General features: G+C 55.4%; 1 protein-coding gene across 1 annotated transcript; it reads right to left on the reverse strand.

Annotated features, from left to right (window-relative positions):
- Window positions 1-17,755: 17,755 nt before the first annotated feature.
- Window positions 17,756-19,551, reverse strand: IUM83_19719 (uncharacterized protein; the record flags this gene model as incomplete). The annotated part of the gene is made up of 2 exons (XM_067944781.1): window positions 17,756-17,957; window positions 18,926-19,551. 2 exons carry the CDS (start codon window positions 19,549-19,551, stop codon window positions 17,756-17,758), a joined length of 828 nt encoding a protein of 275 aa, XP_067786720.1.
- Window positions 19,552-20,260: the final 709 nt, after the last annotated feature.

Genomic DNA, 20,260 nt, shown 5'->3' on the forward strand with positions numbered 1-20,260 from the left:
GGAGAAGTGGTCGTCACGTCGCTGCTGAGCTCAGCGACTCCCGACCAACATCGCCGAGCCATCCAAGAGTTCATGGTCCGCGAGCTCGCCGAAGCAAAGCTGCGAGTACTAACTCCCTCGCAACCCTCACGGAACGACGTCGTGAAGATAGAGACCTCTTCATATTCTGGGACGGGCGCAGATCGTCTTCCTCTGATCCGCTGGTTCAGAGAGATTGATATCGCGATCGCCTCGAGGTTGATCGAGGCGTCGTCGGCCAAAATGAACTTCCTGCTATTCCGCCTCACCGGCAAGGCAAAGGAATGGGCCCTCGGCAAGCTCGTCGTCGACCAACACGCGTTCCCGACTCTGGAGACACTCCAGAGTGACCTTCGTCTCGCATTTGAACCACCACAAGACGAGTCACGTGTTCGGACGACGTTCTTCGCCCCCAAGCAAGGCAAGATATCAATGCGCGACTATGTCCAGAAGACGCCATCTCGCTTCGTGCATCGTCACGAAGCTGATCGACATGGCGTCCCAAGTCCATGTCTTTGTATCCGGGATGTGCGAAGGCATGACGCGATACTGTCTTACGCGGGTTGAACCCGCGACCCTGAAAGAAGCTTTCGCCCTCGCGTTACCCGAGGACTACGTAGTGACATCGTCGTATGAAAGGACAATCTCCACAGAGACTCGTCAGCCGGTCCCTGAACCCATGGAGATAGACGCCGTTGCGGCGTCGCAGCATCAGCAATGGCTGTCCTCGAGGCGAGGATGAAGCAGCCGAGACGACCGCCCGATGGTTTGCTTCCGGCACCGGAAGTCTGGACATCGCGCGGCGGTGTGCTCCCGTCATTACCTACGTGGAGCATTCCACGTCCAGCGAGGCAACCCCGACCGCACAACCAAAAAAACGGCCGGGACCAGTATGGGCAGTGTAACGGGGTTACACGTACAAGTGGCTGCAAGCCACTTGTGAATTTAACAGATAGGTTATCTGTTAAAAGTTTTGAATACTTCCTCACCTTGGTGTAAGACACACCAATGGATACATTGAAGTGGACCACCACAATGAGTGGTCCACACCTACCCAAAGATCCTATTGGTAGAAAGCAGCATCTTTCTACCAATTAGAGACGTGCATATTAGCGGGGCTCTGACAGCCAGCCGCTGTCAACCCTTTCATAGATGATAAACAGTTTTTAGCAGATTTTAGAGGAAGATCAATTTACAAACAATACAGTTCTCATTTTACCTTAAACTAGCTACTTGGAGTATTGTCTAAGTTAACTTATATTTGTGTACTCAAATATAATTAACCTAAGTAATTACTAAGTACTTACGCTTCCTCATACACGTTGCGCAACGTGTAAGCTAAAGTAGTGAGTCAAGTTAGACCTACTACAGGCGGGGTGCCCTACTGGTTAGAACGGAGGTCCGGGTCCGCCGGTGGCAGACCGACCTCCTAGCCCCCCCCGCCCCCGTGCTTCACGCACACTGCAATGCCACCACTGCCAGCGGCGACTCGAGACTGATCATCGTCAGTCTGCTTGTTGCCGGCGCCCGGCGACTGCTCCGCACCCTCCTGGATTCAGGCGCGACGAACTACTTCTTCCGCGCGTCGTGCCTGTCTGTGCTCCCCGATAGTGTTCGTTTCCGGGATGGTCCGGGCGGGGTGGAAATCAAGCTTGCTGACGACAAGGCTCGCCGCGTTGCGCGGCGCGAGGTCTCGTTGCCCCACACACCTTCGGCGGCTTTCACAGCAATGATAAATTTCTCGTGATCGAGATGAATTACGTGTTTGACTGTATCCTGGGCATCCCATGGTTGACCCAATACCAGTCCCAGATCAACTGGATGGCTCGTTCAGTCAAGCGCCCCCAAGACTTCGACGTGAGCGAGGTATTCACACACCTCGTGGTTGAACCAAGAGACTGGCCCCACGTCACAGTCGTGGATGGGGCGTCCACGACGCACATTGTGCACAGAGCGAGCGATGGCCCTCTCTGCACGACCTGCGCAGTGCTGTTGACTGGCGAAGACGAAGAAAAACACGTGTGGGAGGGCGCGCGTGAGAGACAAGCAAGCGAGCATCCGCGCTTCTTGCGGATAAAGAACGAGGCGGTCGAGCCGTGGCTCCCGCATGCTACTGGGGCGGTCGAGCAGCGGCTCCCGCATGCTACTGAGGCGGTCGAGCTGCGGCTCCCGCACGACGATGCCGCGGTTGGTCCACATTTACCACCGCGCGCGACCGACGCGGTCGAGGACGAGCTTCTCGCGCCTAGAGGAGGGTGCATCATCGTCCAGCGGGAGCGACACCTCAGTCTCGAGCAGGGGATCGAGACGCACAAAGACCTCCCGTAGGTCGCAACGACGATTGAAACCTCACCGGAGTTTCGCTGACCGACCTACAGGACCGATTGAATCGGTCTGGACAATCGAGCATGCGGACGGCGCTCGTAGCCAGACGCGCGTCATTGAAGTCGTGAGCCCACCACGCGACGCCAAGTCCATCACCAGCCTCCCAGACCTCTCCTGGAAGAAGTTCCTCCGAGACCTTAAGCCCGGCGACATCGAGCAAGTCTGTCTAATCACCGACGCTGACTCGGTGCCTCACGAGATTAACTCTGTTGAGCTCGACGACGCGTCGTCAAGACCAAAGCGCGCTGGACCAAAGTCAGCGCGCGAGGAGCGCTTCGCCGCGCAGTCTTGGGAAACCCTGAAGGCGTCTGGTAACCCGGTCTACGAGACAGCCCGCGAGTTTGCCGACGTCTTCCCAGACAAGGTCCCTGCGGCTTTGGCAGCGGATCGTGGCGTTCGCCACGAGATAGACCTCGCGCCCGGCACGAAGTATTGCGTGACACGGCAGTGGCCACTGCCGCGCGATCAAGTCAAGGCCATCGACGACTTCTTCGAAGGTCGCCGGCAAACTGGTCACGTCCGCGAGAGTACCTCCCCACATTCGAGCCCGACCTTCTGTGTGAAGAAGGCTGGCGCATCGTCCACGCTTTCAACAAGCTCAACGACGCCACCATCCCGGCACAGACCCCGATCCCCCGCGAGGACATGGTACTGGACTCCATGTCGGCCAGCGTCATCTTCAGTACCATCGACCTGACCGATGGATTTTATCAGATACTGATGCGCGAGAGCGACATCCCTCTCACGGCCGTCAGTACTCCCAGCGGAATGCTCTGTGAGTGGCTCGTCATGTCCCAAGGTCTGAAGAACGCACCCGCCACGTTCAACCGCATGGTTTCTGTAGTGGGTCTAACTTGACTCACTACTTTAGCTTACACGTCGCGCTACGTGTATGAGGAAGCGCAAGTACTTAGTAATTACTTAGCTTAATTATATTTGAATACACAAATATAAGTTAAATAAGATAGGATTCCAAGTGACTTAGATTAGGTAAAATGAGAACTGTATTAGTTTGTAAATTGATCTTCCTCCTAAATCTGCTAAAACTGTTTATCATCTATAAAAGGGGTTGGCAGCGGCTGGCTGTCAGAGCCCCGCTAATATGCATGTCTCTGATTGGTAGAAAGATGCTGCTTTCTACCAATAGGATCTTTGGGTAGGTGTGGACCACTCATTGTGGTGGCCCACTTCAATGTATCCATTGGTGTGTCTTACACCAAGGTGAGGAAGTATCCAAAACATTTAACAGATAACCTATCTGTTAAATTTACAAGTGGCTTTCAGCCACTTGTACGTGTAACCCCGTTACACCATCCCCCCCTTAAGGTTAGACGCGCGGGGTCTCCGCACGTCAATCTTCTGAATTGACCATTCGTCAATTCGCTGTGTTTGGAGAAGAAACCCGCGCTCATTCAACGATGAGCATGCCTCAAGAGAAGAAGACTTCGAAGTCGGTGGAGAGTCATCTCTCCATAGACGACTACTTCGAACGCCAAAAGGCGAAGTACGGCGACGTCGTCGACTTCGATGACGACGACGAAGATATGGAGGACGAGGAGAACTCGTCCTCTAAGCGCAAAGACTCAGTGTCGAGCGAATCGCTCGACCCTCATGCGAAGAACATTCGCCCGCGTGAAGGGGACGAATCGGACGCTTCGAGTTCGAAGCGTTCGCGAACTGAGAGTGATACCCCACTCGCTTCCGCTGGGGCTCTCAGTACTCCGCGCGCTGGGTTCACCGCGCGCTGCGCCTGCAGCGCGCGATCCATGGATGCCGTCCGCGTCCGAGATCTCGGAACGGTATGGGAATTCGGTACCTCCGAATGAGGTGCCGCTGTACGTATGCAGCGCCATCAAAGATGACGCTGTAGCTGCCGAGCTGCACTTTGATGCGGAAACGCATCAAAGGCGCGATTATTACATCGGACTCTTTCATGAGCTCCGATGGTTTCAAAGCAAGAAGACATCTTCTCACAGCAAAGTGCCGGAGTGGCAGGCACTTTGTCAAAGTTGGAACGCCTTTGTTGAAAACTTCAACAAGAAACCGAGTGCTTAGCGTGATCGGATTAGTAAGCGCGTGATCGCTTCGAGACGTACTCGAAGCGTGGAAAGTTGGAGCAACTACACGTTGCTGCGGAGGAGGCTAATGTGCCGTGCGCTGTGCCCGAGGGATTTCAGTGCGCGAAGTGCTTCCCAGGCGCGGTCCGCTTGAGCGACCGCGACCTGACCGGGTACACGTCGTTCCGTGTGCCCGAGAGTCTCAAAGAGCTCCGTGCTAAGTTCTTAGTACGTAAGGGTTCGGGCGCTAGCGATGATCGCAGCGCTCGCACTGCTTCCGCTGCACCAGCGCGTACTGCTCCTCGTACGCCCTCACCAATTCCGGAACGTCCTCCCGCAAGACGTTCCGCGGCTCCCATGTATCTTGATGGGGAGGAAATCCCTCCAACAAATACGAAAACGGACCCCTTGAGGGTCGTTTTCGGGATACTATGGTCAACAATCCGCTCAACAATCCAGCGGGTTGAGCCGCGGGCGTTACGGACCGGCGGTGGCGGGGGTGGGAACACGCCCCGGGTACGATCAGCCCCGGGCTGATCAGTATGCGCCTCTCCACGACCGGGTGACCGCCATGGAGCGTTTGCAGGGCGCTGAGTTCGCCGCCCTGAAACAGGAGCTGGCGAACCAGAAGGCCCAAGTCGCGGCAGTCTCGCAGACTGCCTCGAATATCCTGGTCGATCTGGGGACCCAGATGAAGGGGTTGCTCCAGCGCGTCCGCGCGCTGGAGGAGAGGCTGCTCGTAGCCGAGGCCAAGGCTTCCGCTTCTGCCTCGGCTCCTGCCGAGGCTTCGGGTCAGCCGAGCTAGATGGCTCGTGCTGCAGGTATGGCTTCAGCCGTCCGACGTAAATGGTCGGATGGAGGCGCATGCTAGACGGTATGTCTAGCGTGTATGCGTTGCCGTGCCGTGCCAACACAGTGAACGGCCCGATGAAGCGCGGAGCAAGCTTGCTTGCTCCGAAATCCGAAACTGCATGTCTAGGCAGGTTTTGTGTAGCTAACAAAACCAATGAACTAACTTTGAATTCATTTGTGTTGCCTCTGCCCACATTGTCTGCGTTCAGCTTCTGTTGATCAACAGAAGCTGCTATTGCGTCTTCTACAAACCGAATCACGGCTTGTCTTTTGGTGATGAAGTTGATTGCATCCGAGCTGAAGTCATTCAGCTCGCTCTCCGCTAGAGGACCGGCCTCTGCGTGGTTCTTTGCGGTGTCTGCGCCCTGCGCAGACCCGTGGTCGTTGTCCTTGTCGGTGGAGGAGTCTGCGCTCTGCGCAGACTCATGTGGTTTGTTCATTGTTGCAGCTGACACTGTGCAAGTGTCAGCGGTTTTCTGCGGCTGCTGTATTGCAGTCGTAGATCCTCCCCCACTTAAAGTGGGAGCCATCACTCCGAGTAAACTCGGTAGACGTGGGTGCCGCATGGCATTCACGTAGAACGGTGTATGCCCGGTCGAGGCATGCACTGAGTTATTGATGGCAAACTCTGCCATCGATAGGCACTCGCTCCAGTATTGGAACGAATGAGCGTAGCTCTTCATCATATCGACGAGCACGCGATTCACGCGCTCGGTTTGACCGTCCGTCTGCGGATGATCCGCAGTCGACATGGAAAGCTGGCTCCCAAGAAGTGTAAACACTTCTTGCCACAGGTGCGCCGTGAAGCGCGGGTCTCTGTCCGACACGATGTCGGTCGGCATGCCATGGTGTTTGAACACCATGTCGACGAACAGACGGGCCGTCTGCTTCGCGGTCACCTCTGCCGGCACCGCAGCAAGATGTACCATCTTGCGGAAGCGGTCGACGAAGACCACAACACCGGTATTCCCTCCGCTGTCCGGGGAAAGACCAAAGATGAAGTCCAATGACATGGACTTCCAACACTCCGACGGAGTCGGTAGTGATTGTAACGGAGCCTGCGCGAATGGCGCAGGCTTTACGCGTTGGCATACCTCGCAAGCACGGATATACTTGCGCACCCACTTATACTGGTGGTGCCAGTAGAAGTCGCGCGTGAGAAGGACGTAAGTCTTCTCACGTCCGAGATGTCCCGCAGTCGGGGCATCATGATACTCGTACATGATCCTGAGTCGCAGGTCATGGTCATTTGGCACGACAACGCGGTCCGCGTTGTCGTCGACTGCATTATAATGCAGTAGTCCGTCGTGCACACGAAAGCGGTGTGCACGCGCTCGAAGGTGCTTGGGCAGCTTCTGACGGGACTTGTCAGAAGGCGCTGTGCCATAGGCCAGCAAGATCTTCGCGTCCGCGTCGTGCGCGTACGCGGCCTTCACATCATCCAACAGAGACGATGTGGGTTTGCTCGATCGCATGACGTCAATGGCATTGACGTCAGCAGCTTCTGCGTAGTCCGGCCGACGTGATAACGCGTCGGCCACCACATTCAATCTTCTGGGTTTGTATTCGACCCGGAAGTTATACTACGCAAAGAATGAGAGCCATCTCGCCATTCTTTGTGATATGTGTGGCGACTTCACTGCGGTGCGCAGTGAAGCATGGTCGGTGTAGACCACAAATGGTCTACTCCCAAGCAAATACACTCGGAACTTTGCGAGTGCATACTTCATGGCAAGGAGTTCCTTGTCATGCACCGGATAGTTGCGCTCAGCTGGTTTCAGCTGACGCGATTGGTAGTAGACGACACGATCACGGCCCTCGTGATCGTGCTGCATCAACGCGCATCCGATCGCGAAATCGGATGCGTCACACACTACATGAAATGGACGATCTTGATCAGCCATTGCCAAGATCGGTGCCTCAGTCAAGCCCCGCTTGACTGCACCGAATGCCTTTTGGCAATCGGTTGTCCAATTCCAAACAGCTTCCTTCTTAAGAAGCTGTGACAGCGGGCGGATCTTGCCCGCGTAATCCTCCACGCACTTGCACAAGTACATGGCCAAACCAAGGAACTGCCTCAGTTCCTTGACACTTGATGGCGTTGGCCATTCATTAATCACTCTGACCTTTTCCGGGTCAGGGCGAACGCCATTCTTCCCTACAAGACACCCGAGGACGGGTATCTCGCTCGCCCCGAAGATACACTTCTTCAGGTTCGCGTAGAGCTTATGCTTTCACATAAGCTCAAGTAGCTTCCGGAGATGCACCCTGTGCATCTCAATGTCGGTCTTCCCGTCCACAGCTCGGCTGGGGATGAACACATCATCGAAGTAGCTCGGCGCGAAGTCGCGCACCGAGCGCAACAAGTGCGTCACGCACCTGTTGAAAGTCGCAGGGGTGTTCTTAAGCCCCTGTGGCATTACTAGCCATTCCCAGAGCATGCCGCTTGGCGTGCTCACTGCCGTGAGAGGGATATCGCTCTCACGCATTAGGATTTGATAAAATCCATCTCGCAAGTCGAGAGCACTGTAAACGGTGCTCCCTGCCATCAAATCGATGATAACATCTTTTCGCGGTATCGGCGTCTGCGCCGGTATCGTCGCATCGTTCAGCTTGTTGTAGGCATGAACGATGCGCCACCCGCCCTGTGGCTTTTTGACACAGAACGTCGGAGCACTGTGCGGGGACTTCGATTCCCGCACTTGTCCAGCTTTGCGACGACTTTCAAAGAAGTCGTCGATCGCTTTTACTTGATCTCGCGGCAGTGGCCACTGCCGCGTGACACAGTACTTCGTGCCCGGCACGAGATCAATCTCGTGCTGAATGCCATTATCCTGCGGAAGCTCCGCAGGAATGTCTTCCGGGAGTACGTCTTTGTACTCCCTCAACAATTCGTAATAGGGACTCGACTTCAGCGAGTCCCAACCTTGTTCCTCGAAGCGCTCTCGCTTCGTCTTCGCACTGAGAGTGTCTTCACTCTCAGTGGTACTTCCCATGAAGAGCTGCCTCGGCTCTTCGCTCTCGCTCGCTGTTCTTTCACTGTCCGAAAGAACGCAGACTTGCTCGATGCGTCCATCGTGCAAGTCGCGTGTGAAGCACTTCCAGCTCATGGATGGAAGCGAAGTCAACTCCGACGCCGTCGTCGGAGGATTAGCGAGTTTCATGTCACGATACTGAAATCCAGTATCGGTGCGCGTCAAGACGCTCAGCGTCCGGCGTCACCCCCTCAGTCTGCCCGGCAGACTGCTCTTGTGGTGTCTCGGTCCCGGACCGAGACTTGCGCAGCGTTCTTCGCATGCGCCGTCGTCTTGTTGTGCGAAGCCGGGCTCCGCAAAAGTTGTTCTTCTGATCCAGGCCCGGTCGTGGATAGTTGTTCGCTGGCGGACCCTGTCCGCGGGCGCGCGATATCAAGCCCGTCTTGACCGCATTTTCCATCGTGCAGCCCGGCTGCACGGTAACGTGTCCCTTCGCCGGCAGACCCTGTCTGCGGGCGCGCGATATCAAGCCCGGCTTGATCGCATGGCGCTTCGTCGTGCAGCCCGGCTGCGCGACAGCATGCAAATTGCGTCAGTGCGGTACGTTTGCAACCGTCCGCACTGTTTGCAGCGTCAACTCCCGGCGTTGACACGCCTTTGTCACCTCGACGCCAGTTATTGGCGGAGCCCCTCATCACCGAGGGTGCGTCGACTCCCGGAGTCGACGCGTCGTCGTCGACCTGACCTCTTCGGGTCAGGGACTGTCCCATGCGTACTTGAACGCGAGTGTTGGTTCCCGGAACCGACACATCCTCATCTTCCGACGTCGGCAGCACCGCCGACGTGGATCCCACTTGTGCGCATCCTCGCGCACTTCCTGGGCACTCCGGGACAGCAGCATATAGCGCTGTCTCGGCTGGCGAGCCGCGCGCACCTGCTGGTGCGTGCGCTGCGGTAACAGGGCCATCTCTCTCTGTTCCGCTGTCGCGTCCGAAGCGCACGAGCGTGCGCTTCTTCCAGTCTATCACCGGATCATGCCGTGCAAGCCACGGCATGCCCATTACCACGTCGAACTTATCGTCCAGGTCCAGGACGATAAAGTGTTCGACAAACACTCGTTGTTTGTACGAGAAGCGCACGTTCACGACGCGCTTCTCGGTCTTCACGATGGCACCTGTTGCCAGTCGTACCTCCAGAAGACTTCGAGGTACATTTACCTCCTCGAAGTCAAGTCTCGGCAGGCTTCGTAGTCGAACAAAGCTGTTCGACGCGCCCGAATCTACCAAAGCTCGAAGAGAGTCACTCGCTCTCTTCGAGTAAACCTTCAAGATGACTAGGTTCGGCCTGTCATCTTGTTTCTTGTAGTGAGAGCTGGTCTCACTGGGGGCTGCAGTCCTCAGTGTCGCGTGCCCGATGTCGGCACGCGCGACTGCATTACCAATAGGGCGCCCCGCGCCTACTGGATGTTGCGTTTTTTGTTGTTCGCGGCGATGCCTAGCATCGCCACGACGGCCACCTCCAGGGGGCATGGGAGCTGTGCACTCCCGTGCAAAATGACCGATCCTTCCACAACGGAGGCATCGCACGTTACCTCCCTGCTGCTGGTAACCAGCAGTTGTTGTGTTTGAGAGGTCCATTGGTTCTGAACCTCCCGTCCTCACTACCGGGCGCGGTTACGACCTCGGCACATTCGCATGCAGTTTAGCCTGCCGCAGGCTAAACTCTTCTTGCATTGCGAGAGTAATCGCAGCTTCGAGAGTACTCGGGTACTCTCGGAAGAGATAGGTCTTCACAGGCCCATCTCTAAGCCCCTTCATGAACGTGACGACCTTGGTCGCCTCGTCAATCGGGTTAGTCACGATATTTGATACCAAATATCGTGCGCGCTGCGCGTAAGCATGGACGTCATGCTTACCCTGCTGAAGGTCGAGGAACTCCGCCCTCGACCGGAACTCGTTTTGCGGGGGCTCAAACGCTTGTTTGAGCTCCTCTTTGAATACTTCGTACGTGCTAAAGCACGTAGGATCGGAGAGTCGGCGTCCATACGCCCAACTCCTCGCTCGTCCGACAAGACATGACATGGCGAACGCGACCTTCGACAGCGGGTCGACGATGCGTCGAGCCGCTATGGCTGTGTCGAGTTCGACAAGCCATCGGAGGAGAGGCTCGCCCTCTCTTCCCACGTAATTGCTTACGCTCAACTTTAATGGTTGAGCACGCGGTGTCGTCCCTGACGACGCCGTCACTGAGGAAGCAGCGTCACGCTGCTCCGTCATGATGAACCCCAGAGCAACACCATGTTGCTCCGTCGGCGATAGCGTACGCAGCATTGTAGCTATCGCCGCTTCTCCAATGACTGTTGACAGTCGTTGGAGGGCCTCCCACTCTGGATCTGACAGGTGGGGGCAGTCCGCGCGTGCAACATGCGTTGCAGGCGTGTTGGAGCTCTCCATGGGCACCTCCGTGCTCATGTGGTTCTCGGCTCGTACGAACGTCAAGCAGTCGGTCGTTGGACGGACTACAAAGTGCTACCAGGTGTAGTGGGTCTAACTTGACTCACTACTTTAGCTTACACGTTGCGCAACGTGTATGAGGAAGCGCAAGTACTTAGTAATTACTTAGCTTAATTATATTTGAATACACAAATATAAGTTAAGTAAGATAGAATTCCAAGTGACTTAGATTAGGTAAAATGAGAACTGTATTGTTTGTAAATTGATCTTCCTCCTAAATCTGCTAAAAACTGTTTATCATCTATGAAGGGATTGACAGCGGCTGGCCCGCTAATATGCATGTCTCTGATTGGTAGAAAGATGCTGCTTTCTACCAATAGGATCTTTGGGTAGGTGTGGACCACTCATTGTGGTGGCCCACTTCAATGTATCCATTGATGTGGCTTACACCAAGGTGAGGAAGTATCTAAAACTTTTAACAGATAACCTATCTGTTAAATTCACAAGTGGCTTGAGCCACTTGTACGTGTAACCCCGTTACACGGGGCTGTTACGAGCAGCCAAGTAATGGGTTCAGTCGTCTCCGAGTCATCGCGGAGGGCTGCAAACTTGGTTCGAGTCGTCGCTGTAGTGCCTGGTAGGCGAGGTGACGACTCGAATCGTCGGCAGTGCTCTGCCGAGCCTTTGGCGGCTTTCATATTTGCTGCAAAGGCGTCCCAGCCGCCCTTCGGTTGCACAAATCCCCATAGCGCGTTGTCTATTATCCGTTGGTAGATCATCGGCGCATTCTTGAGGCCGAAAAGCATTCGTAGCCACTCGAAGTGCCCTTGAGGGCACGCCAATGCCAAAATCTTGCGCGCACGTAAAGTCATCAGGATGGCCCGGAATCCGCCGGCCGCGTCGAGCGAGCCGAACCACAGGTAGGTCTCCAGGTCCGTGAGCAAGTTGTCGACGAGTAGCATGGCGTACTCCAGGATTGCCATTACTTCGTTGACCATCTTGTAGTCGATGCAGAGGCGGATGTCCTAGCCATTCTTCTTGAGGACAATGACGATCGGCGAGGCCCACGGGCTGTCGAAAACGCGATGAGCCCTGCCTTAACCAGTCCCTTGAGTAGTTCGTACAATTTCTTGAAATGCTTGAATGGGATCCGTCGGGCTCGTTGTTTGATCGGCGCGTGCCCTTGCACGTCTATGTCGCAGACAACGCCATATGCTGGTGGAGGAAGAGCGTTCCCGCTTGCAATCATGATCCTTTCATGACGCCGGAGTACCTCGATCTGACTCTCTTGCTGGTTTGCCGACAACTCGGGATTCTTGACGTTTGCGGCCGAGTAGTCGAGCGTTGTCGGTACTGTTTCCGATAAATCGGGGAGAAATGCTAATTCATGCGCGTAGTCCTCCAGTTCGATGTCCGCCGCCGGGTGCTCAGTCGTCTCGTCGTCTCTGTCGACGGTACCTTCCGTGGCCAGTACGCGCATTACTGCTATGAACGTCCGGTCGAGAGGCGTTGAAATGTCTCCGGCTTTTCGGCTGGATGCAGTGTGAGTCATCGGTGGACGCCCCTGCGGATTGTACTCCAGTCCTTGGTCTTCGCGGCGTACCATCGACTCAGCGGTCTCCCGTCCTGGTCCAGCTGCCTCTAGAGTCACGGCTTTATCGTCAGTCATCGTCGGCACCCCCGTCGAGTCGCCGGTAGTAGCGTCGAGTCGACGGTGGTGTTCCTCCGCCATCCATTCTGAGTCATCTGTCACCGACGAGTCGTCGGCACTGTCACATTCACCGTTGACGTGTGGTTTCTCGCCCAAGTCTTCGTCAGGTCGCTGCAGGATACCTTTAGGCGTCGGGTAACTCGGTCGTTCCACCGCTGGAGGATGTCTGGCCAACCATTGTTGGTAGATTTCAGCTTCCCACTTGAGTAGTGTCTGGTCTCGTGCGGCAGCGTATGCGAGCACCTGCCACCCCTTGTACTTGGCAGAATCCAGCTGTACACAACCTTGAGTCTTCGGTAGAGATCCAATTGGAACCCAGACTACCACCGGGAAATGTACAGGACAACTCGCCAGCCGATCCGTGACGTGGGTTAGTCGAATCCTGACCGTATGTCCTCTGTAGAACTTGGTGACAGTCGGAATGAACGTGTCAGTTCGGCACGCGGGTCGTCGGCCCGGGTTGTCGACGCTGTAGCTTGAACTCGTCCCATTCGTGGCCCGGTATTTGCATTGTTTCTGTCGGACCGTACGCGACGTGGCTCCCTTCGGCCTCGTTCGTCGTGCTTTGAGTCTTGATCAGCGGGATCATCACCTCGTCGGGAAGCTTGGCCGTTGCATTTAGGAAGCCCAGGCGGATACCGGTCGGGATCATAAAGTCGGTGCCAAACACCACCTCTACCCCGGCGCAGTGGTCCATAATCCAGACCTCGAAAACATAAACGCGCTCCCATGCAAGGGTGACGTTCACCTTCGCCCGGCGAGTCGTCATCATCTTCCCCTTGGTGATCCCTTGTACATCCATGCAGTGCCCATGCCCCACTACTTCGCGGAGTCTCAGTCGCTTGGCAAGTTTCTCAGAAATGACACTGACGTTTACCCCAGTGTCCAGCAACATCCTTGTGAATGAGTCGTCCACGGCTCCATTCACCAGTGTCCGCATCCTTACGCGCTTGTCAAATTTCTGCGCCGACCACTATCCCATCCGTTCTCCGGTTAAGAATCGTACCTCCGGAGCGAGTCGTCGGCGCGAGTCTTCTTGCACTGCGCTTGTCACCCAGTCTTCGACAGTATCTCCAATCACTTCCTTGTCATCTTTTTCACACAATACACCTCCACCGAGGCAATCGCCTCTCCTTTTCCAGTTTCGTCGCTTCCATGTCGTTATTTTGGTCAGTCTTCGTCGATTCGCACTCGCCCACAAATGTAAAGATGCACTCAGCTTCGATTGCGGGCTCGACTAACTGTGGCAGCCCGATTGGGACGAACCCAGTCGTAGTTGGCGGGATGCCTAGTTAAAATGGTCCGAAAACAGTAGTTATTGGAGCTCGGGAGTGATGTCTTTTTATCCACTTTGAACTTGACGATCTTGGTGATTTCTAGGAACACTTCACACGTTCCGGCGTCGTGCACTTGCTTGCATAGCTTGCACCGGCGCCGGCAATAGTGTGCCGTGTGATAGAGTTTGTAGGCTGCACACGGCCCATACTGGCGAGGTTTCTCGACGCGATAGCCGGGGCTTTTGAACCGATTTTCACGGCCCTGGCTGCGGCCCGCTGAGTCACCCCTGGGCGGTCGGTTGTCAGACCGGGCGTACGTCCTTTCAGCGGCGACTCGGCGTTCGTAATCTTTAGCTGCTGCGAGGTAGTGGTCGCTTCCATCTGACGAGTAGTTGTCATCCCAGTCTTCGCCGTAACGCTGTGAGTCGTCGCTGCTGCGTTCACTTCCATCTTCGCTGTTACTGTCGCCATTGTATCGATGGCGTTGATGTTACGGTTGTTCCAGCCGTCCCGCGTGTCCCGTCCGTGGAGTTCGGCGACAATGTCAGCAACAGATGCTTCAGCTAGGCTCACGCGAGGCATGTTGCGTGAGTCATCGCGACGGCGCTCATAATCTCGTTCGCGTCGGTCGCGACGGTTGTAAGCATCTCGCGAGTCGTCGCGACGCCTGTCATCACGCCGTCGAGAGTGGGCAGCGACGACTCGCGGGACGAATTGCCCTCGTCAATCTTCAATGATTCTTGGATCATCTCTTCTAACTCGTGGATATCGGAGATGCGCAGGTGGCACAGGCGCCGTTCGAGTCCTCGGTCGCCACAGGTTTCGAGGAACCGCTTGACGTGGTCGCGTGCTTTGCGGCCGTTGCTTTCGAACCGAATCCCGGCGTTCCTGACATAGCCATTGAGCCGGTTTAGGTAGTCGCAGACATGTTCCTTGTCTCCGCGCTTGGCTGAGTAGTAGCGAGTCTCCGCTGACTGGCTGAACTGGGAGCAATAGTACTTGATGAAGGCCTCACTTAGGAGGCTCCACGTTCGCTTGGTCTTCTTGGGCAGTTGTCGGTACCAATGCAGAGCGCCGTCCCGAAGACTCAGCTCGAAAGGCATGCACCATTCATTAGGTGATGTTCGCGTCCCTTTCATCTCGTAGACAAAAGCGCGAAGCCATTGCATCGAGTTCTTGCTCTTGTTCCTGGTGCCCGAGAACGCCGTAATCAGCCCCAGAGGTCGGTGAGTTGCCACGTCGTCTTTGGAGTTGGATTGAGTAGCACGGAATCGGTCACTTCACGGATTTGGCGCAGGTATTCGCCCATCTGCGCCCCTCCATCACCGGTAAAGTCCGCTTCTTCGTTCGACGAGTCGTCGGTGGACTGACAGCGACGATTCTTGCTCCGTCCGGAACTGCTTCTCATGCTCCTGGCCATTTTTGAGTCATCGGTGGTGCGTCCAGCGCGGGCCATGTGGGAGTCTTGGATGTACAGGGATCGCTCCCCCGACGGGCTAAACACCCCTCCAGTGGGTTTTCGGCTGGGATTTTCGCGAATTACCATCTTCGGAGTCGTCGGCAGCGGTACGCTAGCCGGGTCGACCACTTCTCGGATAGCTCGCCCCAGTCTCTCTTATTCATCTCTTCATAGAGGCGACCGAGAACCTTGTTGGCCGCCGGCGAGTCACCGTTGAGTGGCGGCCGGTTGCCGGAGGTTTGCTCGGTCACTTGAGTCGTCAGGACCGGTGACCTGGAGTCGTCGGCAGCGTCCTCAAAGTCTTCCAAGTCACCATACGCTGACCCAGGGCCATCCACATCATCCAGCCCGTCCGCGAGGTTGCGCGTAACGGAAGGCCCGTCATCGTCAAGCTCAACCGCGAGGTTTCGCGACAACGAACGCGTGCCCGCGCTGCGTCCCGCAGACAGCACTGTATCTTCCGGAGCCTCGGGTGTCACCACCGCTGGCGCAGGCGCCTTCTCCTCCAGGGTGTCGTCGTAGTCTTAATCCATCTCTTCGTCCTTGGCGTCGGATCCCGTCATCGAGTCGTCGAAGCTGACGGTTCGCCCAGCAATCGGGTCGAGGTGCGGCGTATTCAGAGTCGCAGTCGAGTCGTCGCCACGCGTTCCGCCAGTCTTCATTGGGGTTGTTGGTACCGCTGAACGTGATCATTTCGCCATTTTCTTCTTTCTTCGTCTTCTTTTCTCGTTTTCTTGTTCTTCTTCTTCTTCTTCTTGGTTGTTGCTCGTAAAGTCGATCGACCTGCAGTAGCACGAAACACAGAAGGTCACACTAGTCCCGGGTCGCGGCACCTGTTGTCGTGTAGGAACACGCGCTGATTGATGAAAGGCACACTTGCCTCACCAACAACACCCACCTAGTCACCGAAGACTCAATGGGCTTGTTAGGATTAGAACCTGAAGTACCAGGAACTTGATGTTTCCCCTGTGTACCGAGCCTCCGCTAGTCGATCGACGGAAGACTCAGCGTCACTAGCCACGAGCAAAGGCTAGCACGCTCTCACACACACAAAATATACCTCGCAGGGTCCCGGCCTTTTACGGCGTGATACGAGGGTGCCGGAGCTAAACTCCGGCGGGAAGAAATAAATGGAGTGCGCTCTCGCTCCTCCACTACCTGGCGATGACTCGTCGCTACCAATACACCGGCCACTAACTCTTGGTCCTGCCAGGGATGAACACACGCTACACTAGCAGATGTGCCCACCGACAGTCATAATCCTATCTACCAGGTTTACCTTGAGTTGCAGGTCGTTCACTGTAGGCACCAGTGTCGCCCTTGCGTGGTTGGGAGGAAAAGCTGTTCTGTTATTGTTGCCCGAAGGCTTATCGTGTCTTCTCTTAAGTTTCCTGTCGATCAATACAAATATCAAGTATAAAATCGTCCGTTTTGGACCGCCAATTGTAACCCACGACTCTTCAGCCCTTTCTCTGCGACGTGACGGCGCTACCGACGACTCAAACGGCCGCTGAAACGCCACCGACGCCTGGGGACAGGCGCCGACGACTCATAAGTTCGGATCTTGCCAGTAGGTTCGCACCGTACTTAGCGGGCTGCAACCGCCCGTACTTGACTTGGGACCGTCGACGAGTCATCGTCACCGATCAATTTAAGCCAATCAGCGACCGGGGCGTTTGGTCCAATGACTGCCGATGGGTTGTGACTTGCCAGTTGGCGCCTGCCCCTCGAGTCTTCTTCGCCCCTTGTCTCGGCTTTGGGTTTTGGCTTCGGTTTCATTTCCCGATACCACACCTTAGTAACGCAAAAATTGCATTTCAACGTGGAATACACTTCGGAGATGATAAGAATGTGCCATCAGGCTGCCTGGGTCCATCGAGCCAAACTCCGTTCTCCTCTGGTGGATAATCGACATCGGGCATTGTATCCCGAGGTCAATCACAAAAACGGCAACATCTTCTTCTCGTAGGTCGATTCTAGTGTATCACCGCACGCGCTACCACACCGTGGCTCGTAGCAGTAAGATCAATGTATCGGTAGTGTTTAGGCAAGTTTAGTGCATGCCTAAACACTGTTTGCACTACGTCCGCTTTACCGGCAAGTGATAGTGTCGAAAAGTATTTTGAATTAACTGTGATTACGTCGACAGGTTTGCACTGGTACGTCGATACTGGCGGCGGTAGTGATTTGAGGTCCAGTTTGCACTACGAGCTGCGGCTACAGACCAACAATTGACCCCGACACTCCTCCAAAGCAACCACAGCATCGATGCCTGGAGCGCGTGCTTGGGAGAAGAGCAAACAGATCCATCTGTGCGAGGCCCACGTGAACGTGTCAGAGGATAGCGCCACGTCCACAGATCCGTCCATGACGAAGTTCTGGGAGTGTATTCACCAGCACTTCGTGACTCTGGAGGGGGAAACTACTCGTAACGCGGGCTCACTTGAGAATAGGGATGGGCAAATGCATGCATTATGGCATAAATGCAGTACACGGAGTTCACCAATGCCATCAATGCAGTGCATTATTGCCAAAACGAGTCACTCCAAAAATTGATTCTTGTTAAAGTTAATCCTCGTGCTTCTGTTCCTCGATGCCTTCGTATGATAGCGAGAAATCTTCGATCGCTCTGTTGCTGCAGTCGCTGCTAGCGCTGCTGGCGCTTGAGACCTCGCTCTCTTGATCCACTCCGTCGACGTCCGCCTCGCCATCGTCCTCGTCCTCGCTCTCGTCTCCTAGGTTGTAAAATATGTTGGCCTTGGCATCCTTGCTGCATTGCCGTAGATGAACACGAGCACTTCTACAAGCCTCGCATTCAAACGGTTCCGCCGCTTGATGTGTATGAAGTCGTGGATACTCCACGACCGCTCGCTGGCGGTCGATGACGTTGGAATTGCGAAAATCCGTGCAGCTAACGGGACGAGGAGCGGATAGTAGTGTTCCTTGTCGAGCGCCCTGGCGACCTAGTTCACCCGCCACGCCATCGGAGAGACTTCTCATTCCGCCTCCCTCGTCTCGGCTGACCAGCGGCTCTTCTTCAGATAGAACTCATCAGCCTCAGCAGCAATTTGCTGCTTTTCAGCTGCCGTCTCCACGAGTCCAATCCTCTCAGCCAGTTCCTTGATGGACTTGACAGTCATGGTCAAATCGTTGTCGACGAAGTCCGAAGTGGATTTTGTTTGATCCAGCAAAACGAGATGTCCATCGTGTCGGTGGGCGCAAAACGCCATTTGTCCTGGATGGATGCCAATATGCTGCCCTGGACGGTAATTGGGACGCCTGAAATGCGCTCTGTGTACACGGAACTCCGTTGAAGCTGGCTGAACTGCCAATGCACCATCGATATGCGGCATGGGTCCTGCTCGAGCATAGCGACGGCCTCAACAATCGGCTCGAGGTGGGTTTGAACCAGCTTGATACGCTTCCAGAAGCCCTTGGCTGCCACGATGGCTCGGACGTCGGCGAGAACAGCGCGCCGGCGCTCGAACTTTGCTGGATGAACTTTGAGTGACGAAATAACTTGCCAATGGTCCGGCGGTTGTCCAGTACACTCTTAATGTACTCGAATCTTGAGTACCACTTCGTTGGCACAGACAAACGTAGTGCTTGTCGATGTTCTTCATCACCTTCTTTTTGTAGCCTCCGAAATCGGGCGAAAAACTGCAGGCGGTTCCTAATGAACGTCGCCATAGTGACGGACCGAGACAACGCGGACACCATCAATGGAAGCGACAGCACCTCCTCCAATATGAGGTTGAGTGCATGGCTACTGCACCCGTTGCAGAAATCGGACGCGTTGCCTCCAGGATTTCCCACGCCTTCTGCATCACGGGGGCGTTGTCGGTCGTCACAGACATCACAGCATCTTTACCGGCGGCTTCGTTGATCTCGTCAATCACATCACCGATCTCGCTCGCCACGTACTCAGCCGTTTGCTCATCTTCGTCACTGGTCCTCGTACACCAAAGTAGGGGCCGCATCAACGGCGGCACTACGACATAGTTGGTCACCTTCTCTTTATTAACGCTCGTCCATCCGTCGGAAATCAAGCCCAATGTTGGCTCATCATGCAGCCGGGCTATCAACTCTGCTTTCTCGCAATCATACTCCTGGGTGAGGAGGCGCCCAGCAAGTGCTTTCCGATTCGGCAAGTATTTATCCGTGTCAGGCTGCAGGACCGTGAGCGCCCGGCGCATACGAGGCACTTCGATGGTGCGAAACGGCAAACCAGCAGCGTAGAAGCCCCTAGCAATCTCCGATTGGAAGCGCTCGTTGTCGGCGTTGCTGACGCCGCTGGAAAATGGCGTGGTCGGCAGAGACTGTGATAGCGATATCTCAGTCACGGAGCTGGCGAGGAGCGGCAAGGAGCTGGAGCTGGATGATGCCGGTGACTCGGAGCGAGGCCGAAGGGTTATGCGGTGGTTGGGCACTGGTAGCTGGGAAGCCGATTGAGAAATGGGAAGCCGGCGCACTCGCGCGGACGCCTTCGGCCGTGCTACTCCAGCAGCAGCCACGTCAGTCTGCTGGAACGTGTGCCGAACCGCCCAGTCGACACGACGTCAGTTATAGTATCGCGCCTTCGACGCGGCGCGCCAACGAAGTACATCACGCGCGGTGTCAGGACGGAAGAGTCTGACAAGTACGAGAAGCGTGTACCCAGTCACGGAATGCTGTCGCCACTAGCTGCTGCTCGTTGTAAAATTCCGTATCAGATTCGTTTATTTTTACACCCAGGAGTTTCGAGGTTTCTCCCAGTTTCTCTAGTAGCAGGTTCGACAGTTCCTGTAGGATATTCCGGTCAGTTGAATTTGCAGCGTCCGGAATTGAGTTTCGAAGCGCCTTTACGTAGCGGAACTGCTGGTCGACAGAGTACGCGAAAGTACTGCGGAGAGATACGGCGGAACGACCGAATTCGGTGTTGGTGTAGAGGTCGGCGACGGAGTGACGAAAGGGATAATTCGACTGCTTGCGATTGGGCATAAGCAGTTCACGACGAACAGCGACGGAGCAGTAGCTCTGGTCCAAACGGATCCGGTTCTCGGCTAAGGATAATGTGCAGAGGCAGATGTTATT

This window comes from Phytophthora cinnamomi (assembly GCF_018691715.1).
Source record: "Phytophthora cinnamomi strain GKB4 chromosome Unknown Contig66, whole genome shotgun sequence".
NCBI classification, from domain to species: domain Eukaryota; phylum Oomycota; class Peronosporomycetes; order Peronosporales; family Peronosporaceae; genus Phytophthora; species Phytophthora cinnamomi.